The 25,956-nt window shown below is 44.2% G+C and overlaps 1 protein-coding gene across 1 annotated transcript in view; it reads right to left on the bottom strand.

Moving 5' to 3' along the window:
• The window catches only part of gsg1l (gsg1-like), a 29,493-nt gene extending 6,956 nt beyond the window's left edge, over positions 1 to 22,537 (bottom strand). Inside the window, exons 1-2 of the mRNA XM_041957491.1 lie at positions 22,234 to 22,537; positions 8,111 to 8,158 (exon numbers count right to left, since the gene is read on the bottom strand). Coding sequence (XP_041813425.1) covers positions 8,111 to 8,158; positions 22,234 to 22,522 — 337 coding nt within the window. The 5' untranslated portion in view covers positions 22,523 to 22,537. The remainder of the gene's footprint in view (positions 1 to 8,110; positions 8,159 to 22,233) is intronic.
• Positions 22,538 to 25,956: the final 3,419 nt, after the last annotated feature.

Here is a 25,956-nt window from a genome sequence, read left to right as displayed (position 1 = left end):
ACACACAAAGACCGGGACCGGCGCCAGAAGAGGACATACATCAAACTGAATGCAGCAATGACTCGTGGGACAGCGCTCCTCTTATTCTGACTGCGTTCAGCTCTGTCGCTGTCTCAGACATGCACACTGACTGAAGTTCACGGAAAGAAGCACAAAGTTGTGTTGAGGTCGGGGTACGACTAAAGCAGCTGAAGCTCAGAGAGAAAAGCCAGCAGATGAAATGAAGATGATGAAATCTGCACCTGCAGGTCAGCAGTGAGTCGATGTGAAGGGAACATGGAGTGATTGGATGAGCCTGACCTTCCTTCAGCTAAACCCAAGACAAAACTGACATAATCATCTCTGGTGCAGAGGAGGAACGGCTGATTGGCAGCGCTCCTCTCGACTCTTCGAGTCAAAACTCTTTCACGAAGGGTTCGACTTTAACAGCCGCATCAAATCAGTGACAAAGTCTGGAAGCTCGCAGCGTAAAATCAGCTGAATCAGAGGATTTCTGTCACAACTCGATGCTGAAAAAGACGCAGAACACTGAACACATCAGACCGAGTCTCACTCTCTCACTGATATCCCTGCTTTCTCTGTGCTAACCCACCTGTGGCTGCTGTTCATATGAACCCTCGCGGCCTCTAAGGTCTTCTGTTGAAGGTCAGTTATCACCCGCGGGATGAGACTCACTCTGACTCTGAATCCTTTTAAACTCTTTGCTCGTCTGTTTATTTCTAGCATTTCATGATGGTTTGTTTTTTGCATTTTAATTTCATTCTGTATTTATGTATGTATGTATTGAACTGCAGGCTGCACGGTGGCTCGGTGGTTAGCAGCGTCGCCTTACAGCTAGAAGATCCCTGGTTCAATCCCGCCTGGGATCTTTCTGTGTGGAGTTTGCATGTTCTCCCTGTGCTTCCCTGTGTTTTCACCGGGTTCTCCGGCTTGGGCTTCCTCCCACAGTCCAAAAACATGCTGAGGTTAATTGATAATTCTAAATTATTGTCTATATGTGTAGCCCTGTGGTAGGCTGGCGACCTGCCCAGGGTGTCCCCTGCATTCGAGAGACGGCTGGGATAGGCTCCAGCCCCCCCGTGACCCTGCAAAGGATTCAGCGGTGTATAGATAATGGATGGAAGTTGAACTGCTTTTGCCTTTGACACCCCAACTGGAAGAAACACTTAAATCACACTTTCCGAACAATGTGCACAAGAACATTTTGTGCTATTTTTTCACCTTCAAGTATACACAAGTCTACTCAAGTAGTCCTTGAGTAATACTTGAGTAATACTTGAAGTGTAAAAAGTTGCTTAATTGGCTTTTTAGAAACTTTAAGTGCGCTGACGTCCACCAGTGAAATTCAGGATTCATTCAAAACACACTTGCAGTAAAATCACATTATATCACCAATGTGTTGGAAATATACTAAAATATACTTCAGATGAAGTGAAATTTAAGTACATTTTAATTAAGCTGCTAATAGTGTTTTCCAGAGGACTTGAAAAGAAGTTTACTTTTCATGAGTACACTTTAGTACTATTAAACATATTTGTAATTCAGTATAACTTTTTAAAAGTACAATTTATCATACACTTACAATAAAGTACATTTTTACTTTGAAATACCACAGTAAGTACTGCAGAATTAGTATACTGATTGATTGTCAAACATACTTTAAATTAAGCACAAACAGTAAAAGCGTCCTTGTAAAGAACGTAAACTGCTGTTTGACCTGGGATGTGATCGACATTAAACTGATATATCTTCAGTGTTGACCTTCACTCCGGGTCTCCTCGCGTGCAGAGAAGGACGTGGACATTAAATTTCCATTTTTGTGGTATTTTTGTCCTCCAGGCACAAACTGAGGGTGGAGACGCTGAATTGTCCTTCCAGTTATTCTGTCTTCATTCGTCCAGCGTTCAGTAACCCAGAAAAACTAGAGCTGAACCTCTGATGAATCTCTGCAGGATGATGATCCATCTCTCCTCCACGGGCACGACGTGACACTCCGAGCTCGCAACAAGGTGAAATATTTGTGTCTGATTGGTCCTCGGGAGGAGGGGGGGGGTTGTTTGATAGCTGCACCTGCTTGCTTGACACACGCTGATTGGCTTTTTATTGTGTCGTTGATGGCCTCCGGTCACGCAGGGCTGTACACCGACAGGAAGGAGGCGTTCTGCAGGGTGATGAACGCTCTACTTCTTCACGCTCTGGAAATGTGAACATTTTTGAAGCAGAGAGGAGTCGTCGTCCCGCAGCCGAAAACTGCCCCCGGGATCCACTCTCACCACCACAACTTCTTTTTTTCTCCACGTTCAGAATTTCTAGAAGGCAGGAGCTCCTCTTGAATCGGCGACGCTCACAACACGGCATTAAACAGGATTATCTGCCGCCGACGTGGAAGCACAACCTCCAGGCCGACTTTTCAATTTGAACATCAGGGAGTTCGGGGGAGCTACAGGATCCCCGAGCAGCCAAAATTGGGGCTAATTTTGTGTCACACTTCTCTCTGGGCAAAGCGAGGGAACCTTATTTCTATATTCAAAGTGTTTTACAGAAGACGGCGAGTGCAATAACTGAGCATAATGGTAGCCTTTTTTTTTTAAAGGAGGAAAAACGGTGCAGCCAAAAATGTAATTAGAAGCAAAGAGATGACGTAGGGACAGGAGTGTCCGGAGGTTTGTGCAGCTTGTGTTTTAACGCCCAGCGGCAGATGACCTGATGTCTGTAGGGTTGACACTGAAAGCATGTTAAATGGAAGTGGGAGTTAGCAGCAACATCTGACCCAAAGGAAAGCACGCTGATTGTCTAATATAGCCGTACAGAGGTGCATCTTTCAGGATAAAAATAGCAGGAACGCGTTCTCTGCCTGCACTAATAAGCTTTCATGCTCTTCTTCTTATTGAGTGTGAAAGAAGTGAAGAATATGACTAAATTCATTGGTGATGGATCAGTTCTTTTCTTACTCACTGCTGCTGATCAGATGTCTGCAGTCACTCTGCCAGCTTCTAATTAGCTCCTGCATTTTGCTGTAAACTACAGGTGCCAGCAGTCAGTATTTACAATCTATAAGTTAACAATGTTTTCCAGTAGAAAGCTCATATATACAGGGTCTCTCGTGGGACATGAATGCAGCGTGAAACAGACTTCCTGATGAAAGCAGAGGAAACAGTGATGGATCTGAAACTGAGAGGAGAAGAAACCACTGAAAGATGAAAAAGAGAGACAGGAGAGGAGCAAGGGGGAGAGGAGGAGCGAGGAGGAGAAGAGGAGCGAGAGGGAGAGGAGGAGCGAGAGGGAGAAGAGGAGCGAGGGGGAGAAGAGGAGCAGAAACCTCTGGAGGCATCAGCACTAACCACTTCACCATGTCAAGGTGCAGAATCAGGGTGACGGCTGCTCAGATCAGCTGCAGACCTGCAGAGGCACCCAGAGAGGAAACTGAGCCGGATGTTGTTCTCCTTGTAGCCACACGGGCGGCGCTGTGGAGGGTCTGTCTGTCTGCCTGTCCACCCCTGACTGATCTTGCATCCAGTACGTTGTTGTTGCTGATTCACAAACGGTAGCATGCTGACACACTAAACTGAGATCATGGTAAACATTATAGCATCAGCATGTTAGCATTGTCGTTAGCCCGCATGTAGCACAACTTTTAAACGAATTTTCAGAAAATCAGCAAACGAAAACTCGACTTTACAAAGCTGTTATGTGAATAATAGGAGTTGGTTAATTGACAGAAGCAGTAGGTGGCGCTAATGCACCAGCCGGGTGCTATAACATTGCAGAGAGTGTGCAACAAGGCGATGCAGTTAAAACATGACGTTTCTGTTTGGGATCTGTGTCTGGACACGTTATCCTGATAATAAACCACCTGAGGTCACCTTTGCATTCACACCTGCACACCTCATGCAACAGGTGGATGGACGGCCACCTAATGTCCGAATGCTAGCATGCTGATGTTAGCATTTAGCTCATAGCACCAGCTTCATAGTAGAGCCTCACAGTAGAGCCTCTTGCAGGGCTGTTAACCGTCTACAACACGCTGAGGAAATGCTTTAATTACAGTCATTCCAGTGAAGCGCATTTAAATCTGAATCTGAGAGTCAGAATGACACGAGCGAGGATGCTGTTCCAGATTTGAGCCCAGGACCCTGGAAGCTGCATGACTGACATCTTTGCCGCCTTAGGTCTGATTTTTCACGAAGGCTCGGTGTTCCTCACCAGCTGCAGCTTTAATTTCCAACCAGTCGATGGAAACAAATTTCAGGGGTATGAAATGCCTGTAAGGGAAACTCACAATGCAACAATATTGACCAAAATAATTTTCTCCCCTGTTCCTGTCTTATTGAATATGTATCAGTAGACGGAGCAGACTGAGACTTCATTAAACTGAAGACAGTAAATAAAACAGGGTTTGAGCGACTCAACCAACAGGACTGATAACAGGAAGGAAGGAGCTCATTGGACTGAGACTCATCTCAAATAATTACATCTTTAATTACTCAGCGTGTGTGTGTGTGTGTGTGTGTGTGTGTGTGTGTGGTGCATGATGTTGACAGATCTACATTTTTGTCACCATCTCTCAGGGTTTCAAAATGTCCACATCCCGGACGGAAGCAGATTCAATAAGATGTAGAGCCGCAGGGAAGCTCAATGAGAAGATTATTGATTAATTGATCTGGTGAAAAAATTGAATCAGAAGAAAGAGTTTTAATACACTGAGGTAATTACAAGTGAATTAAATTAGGGCTGTAACTAATGATTTACTGTATGTCAGTATTTATTATTTAAATACATTTTGAGAACAATCAAATAATTGACTTTAAAAGTGAACAAAACCTAATATGGATTCAATTAAGATACCAAACAGAGAAAATGAGAATATTTCACTGTCATAGATTAATTATCTGTTGACTAATTAGCTAATCATGTCAGCTTCAAATCAAATTCTTCTTCTTCTTCTTCTTCTTCTTCTTCTTCTTCTTCTTCTTCTTCTTCTTCTTCAAACCTGAGCTAAAAGGCGAGTAAACATTGGACTTTTACCTGCGAAATTGACAATAAAGTCGACTGATTTTTGAGTTTTGTGTTGGCAGCTTGTTCGCCACTTCCAATTAACGCAGGTTTCAAACTGGATTTGTTATAGGCAAAAAACTAAACAAATAAAAATAAAACTAAAATAGCACCGTCCACCAGAGTTACATACATAGACTGCATAATAAACACTGGACAGAACCAACGTGACGTCGGCAGTTAGTTCGTTCTGTTCTACAGAAAGAAGACCGCCACACCCTGAAGCACATCCTTCTTCGTCATCTATTTTTAGTCAACATGAGACGATAAATTACAAAATGAATATCATGCTGTGCTGAAGAAGACTTAAAAGTAGCGATTCAGACCATAAACTCATTAGGAAACTGATTTCTGTGGTAATAAATCAAATGAGAATTGGGGTCATTTTTTCATAAGCTTACATACAGTTGAAACCAGTGGAGCTGCCCCCTGCTGGCCATTAGAAGGAATGCAGGTTTAAGGCATTTCTGCATTGGTTCCCCTTTTAGAAGCTCCGTCCACTATTAAAACTGTCTGTGGTTAAATACAGTAGCTGGCAGTGAAGACTGAGATCAAATGTATTTAAACAGTTCCATTAACACATACAAACTGCGTCTTAGTAATATTTCGAATGCTAAGAAACTTGTACAAACTTTGGTTGGTGCCTAATCATGTACTTCTCAGGTGGGTCTGGATGTGCCGGGGGACCACAGTGTTTCTAAAATCCAGGCTCTGACCTCGGCTCTCTGAGTGGTTTCTTTTAATCAAACTTGATTTTTCTGTTTCAGTTTTCACCGAAAACGAACTTGAATCTGACTCAGGAGCTGCTGCTTGTTATAAAGCACAGCAGAGAGCATGTAGAGCTCAAAGAAAGGCAGATTAACATATCGTATCCTTGTGTGAGAGACGCAAGGTCGCCCCACTCGATGCATCATATCATCCACCACTGCTCCGCACAACGCTCCTGCTCTTCCTCCAGATGGCATTAACAGATGAAACCATCAGAGAACTTTCATTATTAACTACCTGCTCTGCATGAAACAGCAAATTAGAGGCTACGCCCACATGCACCAAAATATTCCCTTTCTTCTGGACGCTCAAATATTCCTTTTATGAGCTGCAGGATATAAACACCATGTGCTGTTAGAAATAACTTGCTCTTATCCGCAGTTAGAACCTGGAGGAGGCAGCTGAGATATCCTCTCAGTAATACATAGAAATATTTTGTATATCCAGTAAATACGCAGTATATATTGATCCCTGTTTTGCATCATAGTAAGGAGAAGATGTAATATAGGCCAAAGAAAAAATGCTTTTTTTATGAATTAAGTCAAAAACACAATAAAGCAGAGATAAAGCAAACCTAGGAAGTATTTCGATACCTAGAAAATTAAAATGCATGGAATTGTTATGGCAGGAAAAATGTAAATTGCCTTTATGATTAAGAACAAGTTCGACATATATCAGCTGTGCAGGGTCAACACAGCCTCCTGAGAGGAAATCAATTAATTCATGAAGGTAACATAAATATCCCATCAGCCTGAAACGGCAGTGAAACACTGTGCTGTAAGGTAGACCTCGTTCCTCTGATGAAGCAAATCGCTTCCTGTTCTGTTCAATGTAACGTCGACGGCAACGTGCAGCGTGAAAAGTTTAGAGAATTTGGATAAGGCATCATCCTCATTTTCGTTGGGGTACAAGTTCCTCTAACTCCCATAAATCAAAACTGACATCACGCTGAAAAAAAACGCAGCTTGTTTGATATCAATTAATACGCGTCACTTTCCTTCTACTCCCTCCTCCATCAATATAATCACAGCAAAGGCCTCGGGATGCTTCAAATGAACAGCGTGTAGAATCGTCTCAGAGCATCTGAAACATTTACGAAACAGGCACGAAAGCGGGCTGGATTCGGGGGTCCGTCTCAGACTCTGGTACCGCTTTTCATTTGTGCAAACAAGTGCAACACCATGAATGTGTAACATTTCTTACAGGAAACACGTAAATATGCGGATCAAATAACACTCGGCAGTCGTTTCATCGGGACAAATTAGGACTCCTGTCTCAGGAGCACAGGCGGTCCACGGAGGGACGAGGTGGAGGTGGATCGAAGGAGCTTTAACATGGGAGTCAACGGTTCGTTTCATCATTCAACATCGTTCCCTAAACCTAAACACTTCTTTATCTTTGTAACTATGGCAACAACGGTCCCCTCACCTGAACACGTTTAAACCAAAATGTGGTCTTTTACTAACCAAGTCAGGAAACTGAAGCTCAGAGGCAAATATTCTACGTTTAACTCGGCTGCATTTATGTGGCGGCTTCAGTTACTAGTTTTAAAAATTAAAATTTTTGAAACTTCTCGTCCTTCTTCAGCTAAATAAAGTGTTTAAAAAGCCTCTTGGATCAGCTGGAAATGCTTCGTCACAGAGCTGAAAACAGGCTGTTTTTCTGAGATACGAGGTTCTCACAGGACAAACACATGATGATCTTATAGAATATGATGCATCGCTGTAGATTAAACCAGCCAACAGGATATAAAGTAGTTCAAATGAGCTCAACCTGAAACATCTACAGCAGTAAAATGCAGCAGGAATATTAATCTTCTACTTTCTTAAAACAATCAACGCTGGTTTCACGCAGGAACCGAACTTCCTGTGTGACGGTCACACGGACACGCTGCCCTCTAGTGGATCGGCGGATCTATTACAGGGTTTGGCGTGAAACTGGACTGTAACAGACTCCCAACAAACTTATGTTTCCATGTTTAGAGTAGCTGCTCCACCCACCTGCTCACCTGTTCACCTGTTCACGCCCATGTATGCCGGCCCAGTCAGGTTGCTTCAGGTGTTCACATCATCAAAGCCAGAATCAAACAGTGACAATAGAATCACATCTTCTTCTCTGCTGAGAGATGTGGCTGAATAGTGTTAAACACAGGAGCTTCTGAGTCTGAGCAGAGAGGTGAGTAAACCAGAGTGGATATATTTTTTTGTTCTGCCGTGGTTTTCCCTGGGCCTGGCGAACAGGTGGGAGCGGCAGGGAGTGGCGGCGATGCCTAATGACGGTCATTACTCACCTCTCTCCGACGCCGGGGCGAGATCAATGAAGCTCCGACACTTCTCACCTGAGAGAGGGGAGAGAGGGGGGAGGCGAAGGGGAGAGGGAGAGAGGGATGTAAAGAGGGAAAAGAGGTGAAGAACGCAAGGTGAAATGAGCTGGGAATGAAGCAGAGAGGAGGAGGGAGAGGAGGGAGAGAGAAGGTGTAGCGGCACAGAGGATGGGGTGATTAATGAGGAGGAGAAGAGGATGGAAATGAAAGCACGGCGAGGAGAGAAAAGGATAAAACGAGCGTTAGTGTCAGAGCGTCATACTGATAATACAAGCTAACAGCGCGTCAGGCTCAACAGTGACATGGTCAGTGACTCCTGAATGTCACCTGATGAAGTGTTCAACTCATTTACTTCAGTAAAAGTAGAAATACTGCAATATAAAAACACTCCAATGACGACTGAAAGCAGCGTTCGACGGCCTCTGTGAGAGCCAGGACTTTATTCTGTTGCCAGGAAGGACTTTGTCACCTCTAGTAACACTCAACCAATCATATGGACGGATTTGTTCTCAGGTGTCATTTAATTCACGAGTCATATGAGTCACGTACAGGTAATCTCAGTGTGTGAGTGAAGGATCGTAGCGCCTTCATGTGAATGAACTTCCCCTTATACAGCAATTTAAGCTGCTGGCTTTTGCACACTTTTTACCATTCTCACGTGGTATTAGTATAATAATAACGTAAAGAGTATTCTGCGTCGCCGGCATGATGTTGGCTTTCCTTTCATACTCTCTGGCACACTCAGACAGCGGATCAGAGCTCGGTGGGACCCCGCAGGTCACAGATCAGCAGCCACGACACGAGCCATAACTCAGCCTCTGCGGCGTCGCAGGCAGCAGGCAGGCCCATCCATAACCAGCCTGAACGCCAGCTCCCCAACACGACCACACAGGCTGAACCACCACACCCCCTCCGAACGACAGATGAAGATACTCTGTTTGTCTCACGGATGCTGAGGATCATTGAAGTTCGCACACCGGGCTCCATCCAAATTTGCATATTTGACCTGGCAAATGTTTTCCTTTTCACTCTGGATGAACTGAAACCAGTACATGTTGTAAACAGTCAAACACAGCAGATGTTGACCTGCTGTTAACTGTGTCTGGTAGATAAAGGTCGATATGAGACAGTTTGACTTGGATGTTGACATGAACACTGTTTACAAGTCGGAATTTATGGTAACTCCAATATGACTTGAACGCAGCATAAGTGACGTTCAAATACCCTGAAAACTCGACTCTTCGGGGGCAGAGAGAGCACATGAAAAATGAATGTGCACACCCCCCTGCATTCATTGTGTGTTTGCCAGGACCAGTATCTGTCTGTACCTAACTGAATTATCAGGATTCATCACTGGAGTGTATCTGTGGAGTCAGCAGAAGAGGGCGAGTGAGCGCCATCTTAAATCTTGCGTGGCCTTGTTGTGTGCTGCCGGCAAAGTGATGGCGGGCATGTCCGACGATTATTGGAGCACTCCACCTGTCATGTCACATGTGCCCTCTGGTTTCCTGTTCTCTGGAGATGACCTGCTGACACCTTCCCGCGCCGCTGTCTGTTACTTCCTCATCATCCTCCCTTTATAAACAGAGGCAAGCTGTCAGGACTTCATCACAGAAACTCCCTGAGTCGGAAATATTATCTCAGTTTAGAATGACATTTAAGATTTTAGTATTTCAGAAAGACGTTGACTAGCTGCATTCAGCCATTACAGATCCATCCTACCTGAAGAGTTAGGACGCTATAGACCGCATCCTAAATTCAAGATAACAGCCAAAAATGGCAGCACCACTGTCGTTAGGTCTGAATTACAACATGAACAAAAGAATATTATTAAAAGATTAAAAGGCAACACAAACCTTCTCTCTAAGGAGCTGATAATTGGGAAGAAAGCATCTCAAAATGGGGGGGTTTCCTCTGCTCCACCCACTCAATTAAGGCCTCCAACTCATCAGAGCTAAAACTGAACGTCTTTTCTAGTCCATTATAGTAAGCTAGCTGTCCAGTGACGCATGAAGTGAGACAGCCATTGATATTAAATTGTAATCAAGGATGCAGGCAGTCTTGTGTTCGTTCCAACCAGACGAAACAGGACGAGTCCCGACTGAAGAATCGAGTTCACAGATGATCTTCTTCTCTTCTGTAATAGGTCCCAGGTTGCTTGTTGCCGGTCTCCTCCAGCCTTTGCTGCCTGTCTTTACCTGCAGTCCACCTGTTGTCCCCGTCCTGCCTGTCTGCTGATTCTTCTGTTTAATTAGCGCCGACTGTAATCCTAAACTTTAACTGTCCGCTGTCCTCTTGCATTTGAGTCCTACACCTTTACCTCAACTAAAAATTTAAGTAAAATTCTGGCTAAAAGTTGGTCTGTCCCTTCCCTGTAATACATTCAACATAATATTTGACAAATACTGCAGAGAAGCTCTTCTGAGGTCGCTGTAATTCATGTTTTACAAGGTTAAAACTCGAGGGGAAGTGAAGAGAGAGTGCTGAGGAAACAGATGAACATGTTCAGGACTGAGCTGCAGAGAAAATGTGCAACAGCCAAAAGGTGAGCGTCTGATTGGGACATGAATCTAAAATGTAATTAAAGAGTGAGTGGGCTTGTCTGTGACCTGACGACAGCACTAACTAGCAGCACAATCAGTATTCCTGCACCTTCCCACTGCACACGGGGGACAACGGCCCTCTAAAATGTCAATTAACCAAAGAATCCCAGTTATCACGCTCCCAGTCTATCAGCTCGTAACGGAACAGATTCATTTTAAAAAGGCTTCAGGAGGTTTCAAATTTCTTTTTCTTGTATTTTTAGTTCATAGTCCCAAGTCTCACTTTCACACCCCTCATTCATTATTCTGTTGCCCTGCAGCCGGCAGCTCTGAAATCTGTTTAATCAGTGATCCGATGTCATTTGGGGCTAATTGCAGCTGTAATGAATATGAATGGTTTTGTGAGACTACAGCTAACGTACCATTACTTCTAAAGTTGTGACTCTGTCTGCATCATTCAGACCTGACATGGAGAACTAACTTGAAGAAGAAGAAAAGGTGTCTGTCTGCAGTCGCCTTGACGTAGCTCGATGTATTCATGGACAGACAACTGTCCTTGACTCCATCAAGAGTGCTAATCGTTGTTCTCCTTGTTCAGACTCATGATGGATAGTTTAAAAAAGGATCGCATGCAGCAGAACAGAGATATTATCTTTTTTATTCCACACTTCTTTCACTAACTGTCCACTGTCCCATATTGACATGTTTTCTTTGGCAGCGACCTCTACTGGCCACAGTAATCATGACAGGAGCAAAGGAGGAAGTCAGGTGATGTAGTGTAAAGAGCAAGAAAGTCCACAGGCAGAGGAAGGTGGGTGGATGAGTCAAACAAACTTCAAGGACTTCCTTGATCTTTTCTGAAATGCAAGCAAGTTTTGGTGCCTGAGCCGAAAAGGAAACTGCAGCGTCAACCACATGAGTACGAAGATCCGGTATGACGAAGGTCTGACGTATATGTCGCTTTTTGGGAGTCATTGGCAATCGATTCAGTCGTTTAGGTGTAACGACGTGTTGGTTCAGTTAGAGATTTATGTGTGTTAAGCTTGTAGCAGCTAATATAGCCTGGAACCTGCAGCAGAGATGAAGACCAGCTGCAGAGGATGGACACCCCGCTGATGCTGCCTCAAGTGACATAACTTGATGACGGACCCTATGGAAACTCTACAGACTTTAGTCCACATTGGTACATGTGCAGTAGTACTCCCCAGCACCTGGAGGCGCACTTTGATGTGTACAATCAGTGGAGCGTCCCTTTAGACCAGGCATCTCAAACCGGTTCCATAAAGGGCCGCGTGGCTGCAAGTTTTCATTCCAACCAAGGAGGAGCACACCTGGCTGGAATCAATTAATCAGCTGATCTCAGTCTTCAGCTGATAACTAAGTGATCCCTTGATGTTGATTGGTTGGCCTGATGTGCTCCTCCTGGGTTGGAATGAAAACCTGCAGCCACGCGGCCCTTTATGGAACCGGTTTGAGATGCCTGCTTTAGACAGATCCAACACCTCTGAAAACCAAAGATGGGTCAGTCTGGGTCAGACTGACATCACTCGGGATCTCAAGTCTGTCAAAGTTTTGTTTGGACCTGATCTGAGAACAGTCAGGCTCATATCAAATGATGAATCTCCATGACGACTGAAGAGACACAGTTTGTTGACTGATTTAGTTTTTTCTCAGCCAGTGGGACAAAATGCATGAAATGTATGAGGATCCTGCTTTGGTAATCGTTCCACAGGAAAGTTCATAAATCTGAGTTGCACAGTGCCACCTCTCAGGCCCGGCGCTCACTGATTAACACGTTGTATCCGTCTAATCTCTACACAAACAAAGTGGAAAAACAACACGTTGTGGTTTTAAGGCGGGCTGTTGTTCAGTCAGTTTCTTGGCCGAGTGCAGAAATAGTCCAGCGAATAACTTCAGGGTCTGTTTTAGCTGCTGTCAAGTCCATTCGGGTTTGTTCATCTGGGTTTTATCCCTCTGAAGTTTGGGCTAGATAGTCGTGGGTTTCCTCACAGTAACGTTTCTGACTGTGATTCGTTCACCTGCAGCAGGGCCCACCGCATGAAATCTGTCCAGTCAGGTTACACCATGTGAAGTGGAAAGTCTCCAGTGAGCCTCATTTTTCTAATGTCAACCAATCAGAGTCCGGGATGATGACTTTCCCTGTGAGGACTCAATCTTCATATCACCCAGTTAACACACTTAATTTCATTTCACTAATGTTGAAAACTTCATGAAGGAGCCAATAAAACAAATACTACTGCAGACACACTGAAGTAAAGTATAAAAGTGAACTTTCTGCACAGTAAAAGGCTTTAGTCCTCATTCCTGCAGCAACAGACTCTGTCCTCATTACTGCTGCTGAAACAGCACCGAGCTGAGCTGCTTACAAGTCTCTCTGCCGGTCGTGCCAGATGATGTAATGAAGTTAGTAAGCCTCCCTGAAGTGATCATGACAGCACGACCGTGGCGTTTAATTTAACCTTTGAGTGTCCAGGTGGCCTGCTCGCTCTTTGTCGGCACGCAGCGACAGCAGCGGGACGATTATCGGCGCAAAACATCGCAATCGATCTACGTGTAATTCAGTTCAGTCGGGACCTGGACTCACAGAATCAGACGCTTCTACACGTCTTTCATTTCTCTAAAGGAGACGAGTCTGAAGCGGTTTTCACAGCAGGCTGCTTGTAGACCAGGAGAACAGGGACGGAGAGGAGCAGCGAGCGAGACTGATGAACAGAAGCAGTGAAGTTGTGCGACATCAATCAGCCTGACCGGGCTTCAATAACACTGGGACACTGAGAGAAGACGCACAGACTGAAATAAGCTCATACTGAGCGCCGAAGCCCGGCGGCGGCCCTGGACGTCTCAGTGCCTCAGGCCAAAGATCATTTTGTGCTTCCTCCGAACTTAACCCAGCGTCCCCCGACTCCCTTTGTCTACAGGCCTTTGGCAGAGGATACGTTCAGTAATTAAGAAAACAGCAGACAGTTCTGTCATCTCCCTGTTTGCTGACTCAAACCTCAACGTCAGTGTTGGATTTATCCAACATGAATGATGACTTCCGTCAACTCAATCAAAAAACAATCTAAAGAAATTAAGTTGAGCTAGCAGCTCTTTGCTCACATTACCAAGAGCTGTTCGACTTCATTTCCGGCTGTTTTTACTCGGTTTGTTGCCACAACTGAAAGTCAAAGTTGAAGTTTTAGCTTTATTGTTATTGTCATTATTGTCCAATACAGAAGTACAAATTTACACACAAACAGTATTTTCTAGGTAAAAAAAAACAACAGCTTTTGTCGTACTGGACCTTGACGTCACCGCAGTTTGCTTCGGTCTCAACACCAGAACTTTTTGGCTAGATTCAGGTGAAGATCATGGTTTGGGTTGAAATAAGTACATTACTGTTATGTTATGTGACATAAATTAACTTAAAATGGGTCAACAATGACTTGTGAACATTGAGTTTGTTAGACCCATCCGTCCACTCCACCTTCCTCCACATGCAGACTTTCTTGCTCTTTATACTGCGTCGCCTGACTTGATCCTTTGCTCCTGTCATAATTACTGCAGCCACTAGAGGTCACCACTTTCCAATAAACATAAAAATGAGTCATAATAAAAAAAACACTGTTTTTTGGGGGGTGAGGACAGTAATTATAATATAATTCAAATTTTGAATTTATGACAAATAACATAAACTGGTGTTTTTACAGTCCGTGTTTTTGCCCAGTTTATTTTGGCCTATATTTTACAAATTTGCACAGTCTGGAAGCTGGATTAACTGTTTGCATTGTATTGTTGCCTGTATAGAAAGAATTCAATAGCACATTTCAAGAGAAGTCCTTAAACATGATGAGAGTGAGGTGAGAAATGAAGTTTTCAGAAGAGTTTTTCAGTCTATGATTTATTGATTGTGTGGCAGCTGCTATTTATCACAATCAGCAAATTAAATGCTTTCACCTGTCAGCTGATGAAGCACAGAATGGTAGAATCATTTTGAAAATATCATTTTTTTGCGTTTTACAATACCTCCAAAAGTACAGAACTAATTAGAACGAGCAAACTGATAAATAATTACTGTGTCGTGTTTGCACATTTTTCAGGCAAGCACAAAAGCTTCCTCTCATCAGGAATAATTAATATATGTTTAATAATTAACAGCAGAAATATCTGGAGCACCAACAGTGATGCAATATGTGGGTGAGTTTGTTCATCATGCAACAGGTGAGACTTTGCATGAATTTAAAAACTAGTTTTGCACCAATGATAAAAGACACGTGCAGCCCTCGTCTGCTTCAGCCTTGGAAGAAAACACAGAGGAGAAACATGAAGTCCGAGCAGGAGCAACTTCATGAACCAACACCAAAGAGTCAAAGCTAACTACAGGCCCACGATGGCCACTGTATGAGCCGATCTGCACCAGCAGCACAAACAACATACAGCTGCTGGAGCTCCACATGTGCAAGTCTGACTTTCTTTTCAATCTCCCCTCATCTACTGTCCCCTGTTTTACATTCAAAACCACAATACAAACATCCTGGAACACCTGAGAGATCACATCGACCAATGCTTCAACAGAATCTGCACCATGAACCAAACCAGCTTCACTCCAAACAGCAAGAGACTCCACTCAGGTTCACTCTGCAGCGCAGGTACAACACCATCCACACCCTGGAAACCACCACGCTGCACAGAGGTGAAACTCATCGGACTTTCAGGTGCTGCACCGAGGCCTACACCAGTCTGTCAACAGACTGACCACCCAGCTCACCTGCGTTACCGCCGACAACAAAGCCATGAAAGCATCCATTCTGCTGCGTGAGGGACGATCGTTCCCAAAAACCACAGACAACCTGGAAAAATTCATCAAGGAATTCACGACCAAACAGCTTAAAATGCCTCCTGACACCGTCAACAGCATCACATTTGACCGTGCACGTCGTCTGGGACTGAACAACAACAGCCGACCACGGCAAACAAACAGAACAAGTTAAACGACGAGTCAGGAAGCTCAAAGGAACGGACTCAACAACCAAAACCCAAGAGAAAACAGATGGTGAACGAAGGGGAAAAAGCAGAACCTCAGCGGGCAAATCATACGTAGATGAAGAGTTGTACCGTGACAAGGACATAACCCCATAACCACATCATGCCAGCCTTCTTCCTCCCCTCTCAATCTCTCCTTCCTCTGATGACAGATATCTTCAAGTATTAAATACTGCATAAAAAACACACAGAATAATATCACAGTCCGACAAACAGTGGGAATGAGACCAATCCATCGCTCCTGGTGCCGACTTCTGGAGCCAAATCTGCAGAAACATCCACCTCGTGACAAAAAAAGACGACCTACAACTCAAACAATACGAGATAGGACAGTCTGTAAAATCAAAGAGACTGTATGTGAGCACCTCTGGTACAGTCTCACTGTTCAGTAAAGTGTCAGCCAGCAACCTCGTCTCCATGCGAGGCTGCGGCTGAATAGTGTTTTTAGCATCAGACATGAACTGAACCAGACACGGCCGTCTCTGATGAGCTGCTCCGGGTCCCCTTCATGCTGGGAGCCTGTTTCTGAGCTCCACTCTGGAGGTCAACTTTGAAAACTGAGTCAGAGTTAAAGAGATGCACCGGGGATCAAACCCATAACTTTTCAGACGTGACACAGGCGCTGAAGCCCTGCTGGCATGCCAAAATCCAAAGTTTAAAAAACTTCCAGATGCTCTGGAGTGCTTCTTCTGTAGATCCGTGTTCGTTTACAGCTTCGAAAATGTTCAAATTCATTCTGGTATGAGTGCAATTTCATCAGAAGATGGCAACGATCACATTAGAGTTACCGTACATTTATATGCAGCTAATTTGCACTCAGTAATGTGTTTTAGTTGCAAAGCAGCAAGAAGTCTGACTTCACATCTCAGTGGAGCAGTTATGGAGGAGCAGGGTGGATGACTGGGTGGATGACTGGGTGGATGCACTACAACGGACTTCAGTCATCTGACATATTACCATGGTGACGATCATGTTATCATCACAGACGATGGATTGTATTGAAGTACATTTACTTAAAAACAGTGTTCAGGTGGTTTACTTTTACTTGATTTGTTTGATTATTTCTATTTCATGCTAATTTTCTACATTTGACATTAGTTACTAGTTACTTTGCAAATTAACCCCCTGCCGCCTGAATTTATTTAGAATTATGTTAAAAAATTAATTCTTTGTGTTTTTGCTTTCAAATTGATCCTAAATTAAGAGGAGTTTGTTAATTTATCTGTAGCACATACAATAGATATTAATTTAGGCAGGTTCACCAACTGGAACAGGGTTCAAACAAACAGTATATGTCCACTTTTTTCAATGTTTAAATGCAGTAAAAACATCTTTTTTGTGTATTCAAAATTCATTTATTTCATCAAAACAGCCACAAAATTGGCTTACAACCGTTTCATTGTAACAACAGTTAGAACAGGGGTTCTCTCACTTTGACCGGTCCGACGAGAAACCAGTGCTCGCAAAGGTTCCTCTGTGTGTGTTGAAGATGCACAAACCGGCATCAGAGGAATGCAGCGCGATTCAGCTGCAATGTGGATTAAAGCTGTACGATGCGGATTTGCGACAACCGGCGTTAAGGGGTTAAGAGTATTAATACAAGATATAAATTAATTTCTGATGCATTATTACAGATTAGGCCTCCAAGCAGTATAAGTATGGAAAGTAGCTGAAATTAGCTCCACATTTACGAGCTGCAACATTACTGATGAACCACATCACTGATTTAATCCAGTAATAAGTAAAATATACTATTCTGAAAGGACTCTGCATAATGAGTACTTTCACTTGTGTGACATGACGGCAGAAGGTCTGAATGTTCAATGACGCACGGCGGAGCAGCAATAATCAACTTGTTTTTCGCAAATAGCGCAGCTAAACTCTTGAGAGATTCAAAGCCGAATCATGAGGGACAACACAATATGTATATTTTGATGCTAATACTAAAGTTTAATTTTATCCAAATCAGGATGCAGGACGAATGCAGGACTTTTACTTGTAACAGAGGAGTTTTCACACTGTTTTATTAGTATTTTTACTTTAGTAAAATATCTGAGTACTTCCTCCACCACTGCTGTTGAATGATGGAAAGACATTGAGGATGCATCTGGACCAACATGTTTTCTGCAGGTTCAGCTGAAAACTCAACCTCACAATTGATTGTTTTTTATCTAAATCATGTATTCTATGACTTCCGCTCCCTCAGTAATAATGCTGTGCACATGAGGACTGACAGGAACGTTAGTAAGAAATACACACTTTCATCAAAACGTTGTGCACTGTGTGAACTCAGGTTAATCCCACAAAACTAACCTGGTACTTAATTAAGTGGGCAAAAATTACAAATCTGATTTATTCACGGTTATCTCACAAAAATGGTCTCCGTCCGATGTGATACAAATATTTGTGGTTTGTGTCGGATTTTATTGTCCTGATAAAATAATGTCTTTTGAGGCATAAAACACATATGAAAAGCTTATATAGACTTGATCCGAACAGAAACCTGCCAGAAAGGGTTTGACTTTCTAACCACTGGCGATCAAGAGATCCTTCAGAACCAGTTACATGTTGAAGACATTGTGCTCAAAATGCCATTAAATACACATTATCATCAAAACCACTAAGTTCTGATTGGCTGGACATCTTTTCACTGATCAAATCACCAAACCTGGAGGCAAAATCCACAAAATCTCTGCTCCGTTAAATCAATTCCACCATCATAGCCTGGACGTTACAGCCGCTCCTGATAAACATGACATCCAGGGTGCAAGTCGAGGAAAACAGGCATGAGCTGGGAGAACTGGATCGTTCAAAATAATAATAATAACCTATTTATACTTGCAGTCCAGAAAACCACCATCATATATTTTGAATTTGCTCCAAAAGTTGGCAAACAGCTGAATAAAACATTGAGGTAAGCAGGAAATGCAGCATATTTCCTCCTGGTGGGCTTTCCTGCACAGCTCCTCACACACCAGCAGCAGAGAGGAGGAAACGCTCCACAGTCATGATGTGCCATTATTCACATTTTACAGCTCTGTTGCATTAACAGGCAAAGTTTAAAGGCCAGACACTCCCACACAGGTGTTTTCACTCACTCCGGCTGATTGGCCCTGATCTCAGGTTAAAGTGGGCTGTGATGGGAATCGTGGCTGATTAGGTGCTGCTAAGACAGATAGATGATAGATAGATAGGCGGCAGATATGATGGGATGTGATGTTGAATCTTCATCAGCTGATGATTAAACAGCAGCAGTGGGTGGAGATACTGTGATCAACATCAAACTTTATTCTTTTCACTGCTTTAAACTGCAGGAACACAACACGCCAAATACACATGTGTGGGGATCCACGAGTCCAGCACAATCCAGAACTGTGCTGGTCTGGTTTTGGACATGAGTTCACCTCACTCAACGCACCAATCAGGCACTGGCTGTACACGCCCACACAGTTCTGAGGAATGGTCTGACCAGGTAAAACAAGTGAAAACACCTGCATTGATGTTTTTCCCATTATATCAAGAGGTTTACAGAAGAGAGATGAGAATGACACGCAGTCCCGGCTGGACACGAACGATGCATCACATGATCGGCGTCTCGACCCACCAGGCTGCCGGGGCGCCGTGGTGTCCAGGGTCTTTAAAGAACCCAATGAGCTGCTGCAGCGCTCTGTGGGTTTCAGCTAAGACTCCACAAAAATACACAATGACTGCTTTGGATCTAAAAGAAAACTTTACTGAGCTCTTTGCAGAAAATAATAAATAAATCACTGATGACTAAAAATGAGAAACAGTCCTGCAAAGGCTTTAATGCTCATTACAGCCACAGAATGTTCGACTACAAACCACATTCTGCTCATTTAGCTCCATGTGTTCTTACAGGTTGTCTGCACCCTTCTGCATAACAGCCAACATCATTTTAGGTTTTCTTTCATCTCACATATGACCACAGTGAGAGTGGTGGACTGTCAGCCTCTGAACGCAGCGGTGCTGCTGCTGAACACTTCCAGACTGACGCTGCTGCACTGCAGACGTGCTGCTTCTGCTCCACGGCGGCTGCAAACTGCGTGTTAGAGCCATCGAGCCTCCAAAACTCTGAACTCAGTTTCTGCTTTGCACCCTGTTTGCAATTCAACACACTGTGCACCGAGCTCAACACAAGACCCAGGACGAAGTCACGTGTTTGCCGTTCAAAACGCCACACTTGCGGGCCAGCCGGCCAAACACCTAGCAGCTCACCTGTCGACTCATCAGACCGGATGTGAGCACTTTAAACAGACCACAGGTGAGCACATTTCTACAGCAGCGAGAACACACACTATAAATCACTAAAATTTACTCTCATCTAATGTGAAAATAGCAAAGAGCTGCAGAGGACAGCTCGACCTTAAAGTGGCGCCAGACAGTTCGGTCAGCGCTGCAGTGATTTTAAATGTTTCTAATATAAACCGCAGAAACTTGAGTTCATCAAGCAGAATTAAGTATTAACTACTGTAGCAAAGCTCTGTAAACAGGTACGTCCAGCATCATGGATGTTCTTCTACCAAACCAATACAAGAAAGCTTACAGGCAGGAACAATAGTTGTTGCTGCCCTCTAGTGGTTGGGAGTATAAATAACTCTTTCACTACAGTGATGATGGGTATAACAATAGTTGTTGTCCCACACTGCCACAGCAACACTAAAACAATATAGCTATGTGTGCATTAATAAGAGAATTGAAGCAGACATTTCCTTGTAACTAGTTACTTTTAAATGCAGTATCTGATAAAGTAAATCAATTACTTTGCAGAGAAGTAACCAGTAACTAATGACTCATTTTCAGTAACTTAAACTTACACACTGCTCATCCAGACATGTAGACTTGAACACATGTATGTAAGCAAGGCTTCATTCACTCCACATGATTCAGGACTCATCACACTGTGAGCATCAGTCGCTGCGTGTCGCTGTGTGACACCGCGTTCCTCCATGAACAGCTGCTGCGTCTGCATGTCACCCACTCTGTAAGTGCACAGGAAGCCTGCACCGTTCACTCTTCCACGCTGACCGATCACTAAGTTTGTGCTTTTGACATGACGGCGGAAGGTCTGAATGTTCAATGACGCACAGCGGAGCAGCAATAATCAACTTGTTTTTGGCAAATAGCGCAGCTAAACTCTTGAGAGATTCAAAGCCGAATCATGAGGGACAACACAATATTCAACAACATCTGGCCAGTCAGCCTGTCCACGCTGGCCCGTATTCTCCATCGAAAGCGCACTTTAAGCAGCTTTACGAGGCCGCTTTTTGGGAGAAATTCTCAAAGAATCACAGATTTGAGACATGAACATGTTGATCTAAGTACAAAACTGGCTACAGGATACTACATACTGCAGCGTTTTACTCCAGTGTACCAGACATCACCTTGTTGACTATTTTTTAGTTCTGGAAATGGATGCTAATGTGATCCCGCATGAGTTTATTTATCGATGAGGGCTTCGACCTCACAAAGACCAGGAGAAGAGGAAGGAACAATATTACAGAGAAAATAGTTTCCTCCTGCAGTGACAGCATGGACTGACATGTTGGTTTTAATGCTTTCATAAGATTTGTTCATAAGGAAAATGTTGCATATCCTTTAATAACAATAGTAGAGCTGCAACTAAGAAAGATTTTCTTTAAATTATTTTCTTGATTGTTTTGTCTGTAACATGTGAGAATATGGTGAAAAATGTCCATCATACTTTCCTAAAGTAAAAGGTGACATCATGAGATTTGGTTTTGTCAGACCAACAGTCTGACAAAATGTTCAGTTTCTCATGATGTGAAACACAGAATAGCAGCAAATCGTCATTTTTCAGAGGCTGGAACCAGAAAACCTTTGCTGGTTGTTGCTTGACAAATGACTCTGATGATCAAAATATCTGCCAATTAATTTTCTGTCAATCAACTCATCGATTAATCATTTCAGCTCTAATGAGAAATCAGCAGTTTCCATCCCAGACAGTCATTTCAGAGGACTGCAAAGAAATAAAACTTACAAGTGATCTAGTGTCAGGACAGTCGGCTCAGTCCAGCAGCAGCGGCGCAGTAAACGCAGCATTCAGTGCACCTTAAACGCATCAGAGCAACATTTAGTTTAGAAACGCCCTGACTGTCAGAAGTCGCGCGGACACGGAGCAGAAATAATCAAAACTTCGGCTGAAACACAGACTGAGATGATGAATTTATCGATTTTACGCTTTTTTCTTTTGTGCGTGCGTAAACGTGTCACGACAGACCTGCAGCTGCATTTATAACCACATCGAGAAAACTAAACTTCTGGAACAAACCCAGCCGCTGCTGACGCACTGAATTATTCAAAGTTCCGCACTGACGGCTCCGATGTCACACTTTCACTAACTCTGGTCTTTACGGTTTGATTTGTCTTTATTTTTGGAACAACTTGTTGTGGTCTTTGACCCGCAAACGTCAGTGCTAAACTCGTTTGATTTTAAGGTAACGAGCACTGGACTGGTGTGCCCACCTGCCTCGTGGATGTTCTCCTCGCAGGAGTACCAGATGCCGGTGTGGAAGCGGCGGAAGAGGAAGCGGTCGTCCCCGGTCTCCCAGCTGTAGTGCACCTTGTTCTGGTCCGTCTCGTTCACGCCGTAGTCGATGCAGTTGTGGCGCCGCTGCTTGCTGCAGTTGGGCTTGGGGACGCGCTGGGTGCCTTCGCACCAGTACGTGGTGATGAAGGCGGTGGTGGAGAAGAACAGGGCCACCAGGTTCAGACCCACGGACAACAGCGCGCGACATTTCCGCGTCGTCTTCATGATCTCAGAGCGAGCGGCCGCGTCCCTGCAGGCGGCGAGAAAGTTCATCCAAGACGGGGGAGGCGGGAGGCGGTCAGAGGATGTGGAGCGGCATGGCGCGGCGAGGACGCACGGAGAAATTACGCGCGCCTCTCTGCCGCTTTTCTCCTCTTTGTGTGAGTTTGTCCTCAGAACGGAGAGAAGTGACAGGTGGTCCCGACCCCCCGACACAAGAGAGGAACCCGTGAATGATCGTCTTCCATCTAATACAGCATCAATCCGACAGCATCCAGCCTCACTGAGAGAAGACCGCTCAGTGCCGGAGAGCAAGACGCTCCGCGGAGAAACGTGATCTGAGAGCGGCTCTCTCTCTCTGTGTCTCTGTGTCTCTCTCTCTGTGTGTGTGCGTCTCTCTGTGTCTCTCTCTCTCTCTCTCTGTGTGTGTGTGTCTCTCTCTCTGTCTCTCTCTCTCTCTGTGTGTGTGTGTGTGTCTCTCTTTCTCTCTCTCTCTCTCTCTCTCTCCCTCTCTGTGTGTCTCTCTCTCATGTGCGTCATCATCGTGACTGGGTCTTACTAAAAAAGAAAAAACTATCAGGCAGCTTAGAGCTGCTACAGTAATATTATGCTATCAATAATATTATCATGGGTTTTTATACTTTTTAATCAATCAATCATTTGAATGTTTGAAAAATAATATCAGCCCAACATGTTACGGATTATCACTTTATCATATAATATCAAAAAAAGCATCAAAGGTTCCCTGAGGAGAAGCTGGAACCAGCGAACTTTTTAACCTGAAACATGATTTAGACGATGAACTGATTGAATTCATTTTCTGACATCAACTCATTGGTCATTGGTTAATTGACTGATGTTTTCAGCTGGACTTGGTGGATCCTGTAAACCTGAATCAGCAGGAAATCAGAGGGCTGATTTATTTCATTTTCAGTAAATTTCAAGAGGAAATTCTTCAAATGTGACGGGAAAAAAATAAAATCTCAGGCTGCCATTCATCGTCCTCCAGCATCACACCTGCTGTGTCTTTCAGCAGCCTTTAACTGATCAGGACGACACCTCCAAGACTGTTTGACCACAGAGCGTCTGGGCCAAACTCCTCCCTGACTAACAAGACGCCAACAAAACGTCATGTTATGGTGCATAACAGCTGTTATTTATAACAAGGAGGGACCAGCTTTGCTTTAAGGACACATGCAGGCTGCAGTCTGTGGTTATCGGGGAAACCCCGTCCACCATGACGGACTGACACATCAGTGATAACGGAGCACACCTCTTTGTTTGTTTTTCCAGGTGTGACGCGCTCGATGAATATGCAGAAACCGTCCTGCCCTCTTATCGACCGGCCGGCTCGGAGCTCACATCTCCGGGCACGAAAATCTGCAGCGACAAGGCCGAGCCGCCCACCGCACCGATCCATCACCTCCCATTTTATGGCTCCCACCTCCAGATCAATACAGCCTGCCCCTGTGTGTGTGTGTGTGTGTGTGTGTGTGTGATATATGTGATGTATGTCAGCTTAGTCTGATTCAGAGTGACAAAGTACTTGAGCAGAGTCAATAAACAGAGCAGAAAACGGTGCGCTGATGAATGTGTGATAATGCTGTTGGATTTATCTGCAGTCAGACTCTGAGCAGTTAAAATATTAACACTGAGGATGGAGAATGTCTCCAGTCAGTAAGACCAGGACAAACACTGAGACTTCAGGGAGCAAATAGACGGACTTTATATACACAGAGCACATTTTATCCTCCGGATCAGATTTTTAGGAACAGTTTGGTCTTTTTTTCAGACAATTTGCACACGTAACTTACAGCTTGTTTAAATGTCCGAATTTCAGTTCAGTGGACTCTCTGTCCTCTAACACTTCATATTTGACCACTCCAACACACCAGGGACAACAATGGAAATACATCTCTCTATCTGCAAAGTCTGATATATTTAAATGAATATATTAGCATGTTGCCTCTTTTCTAGGCCTGCTCCTGCAGCTCAGGCGCTCTCTGTCGGCCAATCAGGCTCCGGAGAGGACAGATCGAGATGTTTTCCAGCAGGGAAAAACAACAACAAGGCAGAGGGCGAGGACACATCAGCTCGTGAGCTGCAGGAGAGAACACGCGTCAGGCGAGCCGAGCGTAGCTTTCAAACTCATGTCGTGGTCAGTGCTCGCTGCCTGGATGGTGTTCAACATGTGTTGAACCAACCAAGATCTCAATCTGTCCTGAACCTGAACAGTCTCAACATAAAACCACGATCACGCTTTGCTGTCTACTTCTGACTGTGTGGTTGCAACATTTTCTGCTGCCTTGACATATCAATGTCTTATATTTTGGATGAAGTCTCCTCACCCAGGATGCAGCAGAAACCGTCATCACATCACTGAGTGGCCTCAAGGGGATCACGACACTTTCAATTAATGGACAGAAATCCAAAAGGGACACTCCTTAACATCAGGGACGAGGAGTTTTACATATAACACTGACACTGCCATATTTCTCTGGCTCATTTCATAATGCTGTGCTCTCCCTTTACCCACAATGCCTTGCTTTCATCAAAGCCTGTAGTTGACCTGTGTGACCTTCTCACTCCTGAAAGACACAAGTTATTACGCTGCCAATATCAAGAGAAAACGTATCAAATGAATTCATGTTCGGAGGCAAATCTTTCCGATTAGAGTCCATCAGTCAAACTATCAACGGCACAGGAAGTCAAATATACGACGCTTTAACAACAGTGAGAAGAAAAAAACGTTCAGTTTGTTAGCCTTTAAGCTCCTGAAATAGAGCTGTGAATCACTTCGTCTGTGTGACGACTGAATCCCCTTTTTGGCTTGAAAACACACAAATACACACACCTGCAGACACACACACACACACACACACACACACACACACACACACACACAGGCACACATATTTTCTGCGGTGCTGTTGGATAGATGCCCCTGACAAGATTTCCCATTGGATATATGGGACCATCTGTGGGTTCGCCCCAGCTTTGTTTGCCGTCTGAATTAAATCCCGGCACCAGCCAGTAGATCACGACGTCAGAGGTAACACAGCTCAGCGCAGCGGCGGCCTGTAACGTGATGCACTCCAGGCAACGGCAACACACCCCTACACCCGCTACACCAGCTTCTCTTTGAGTAGGATTTTAAATGTCAGGAGCAACACACTGTTAATGCTTTGTTTCACCTTCATCTGTTGCTGTTTCGTCAGTTCCTCCCTGTTTGCAGTGCTCTCCGCCTTCTGCAGCCCACACATAATGTTCTAATAAGTTCATGAGACAGGAAAGACTTTCAGCCTGACGCAGTCATCAGCGCTGCAGGCTGAATTAGGATCGCTGCAGCCGTTCCCCTGCGCTCTGACTTGCAGGTCAGAGAGATATTTTGTGCAGGAAACTTTTATCCACCGCTGTCTGTTCAACCCGAGAGCCAGACA

This window comes from Chelmon rostratus, chromosome 17 (genome assembly GCF_017976325.1).
Source record: "Chelmon rostratus isolate fCheRos1 chromosome 17, fCheRos1.pri, whole genome shotgun sequence".
NCBI lineage: Eukaryota > Metazoa > Chordata > Actinopteri > Chaetodontiformes > Chaetodontidae > Chelmon > Chelmon rostratus.
The sequence above is the reverse complement of the archived record's forward strand: the minus strand, read 5'-3'. Positions and strand labels throughout refer to the sequence as shown.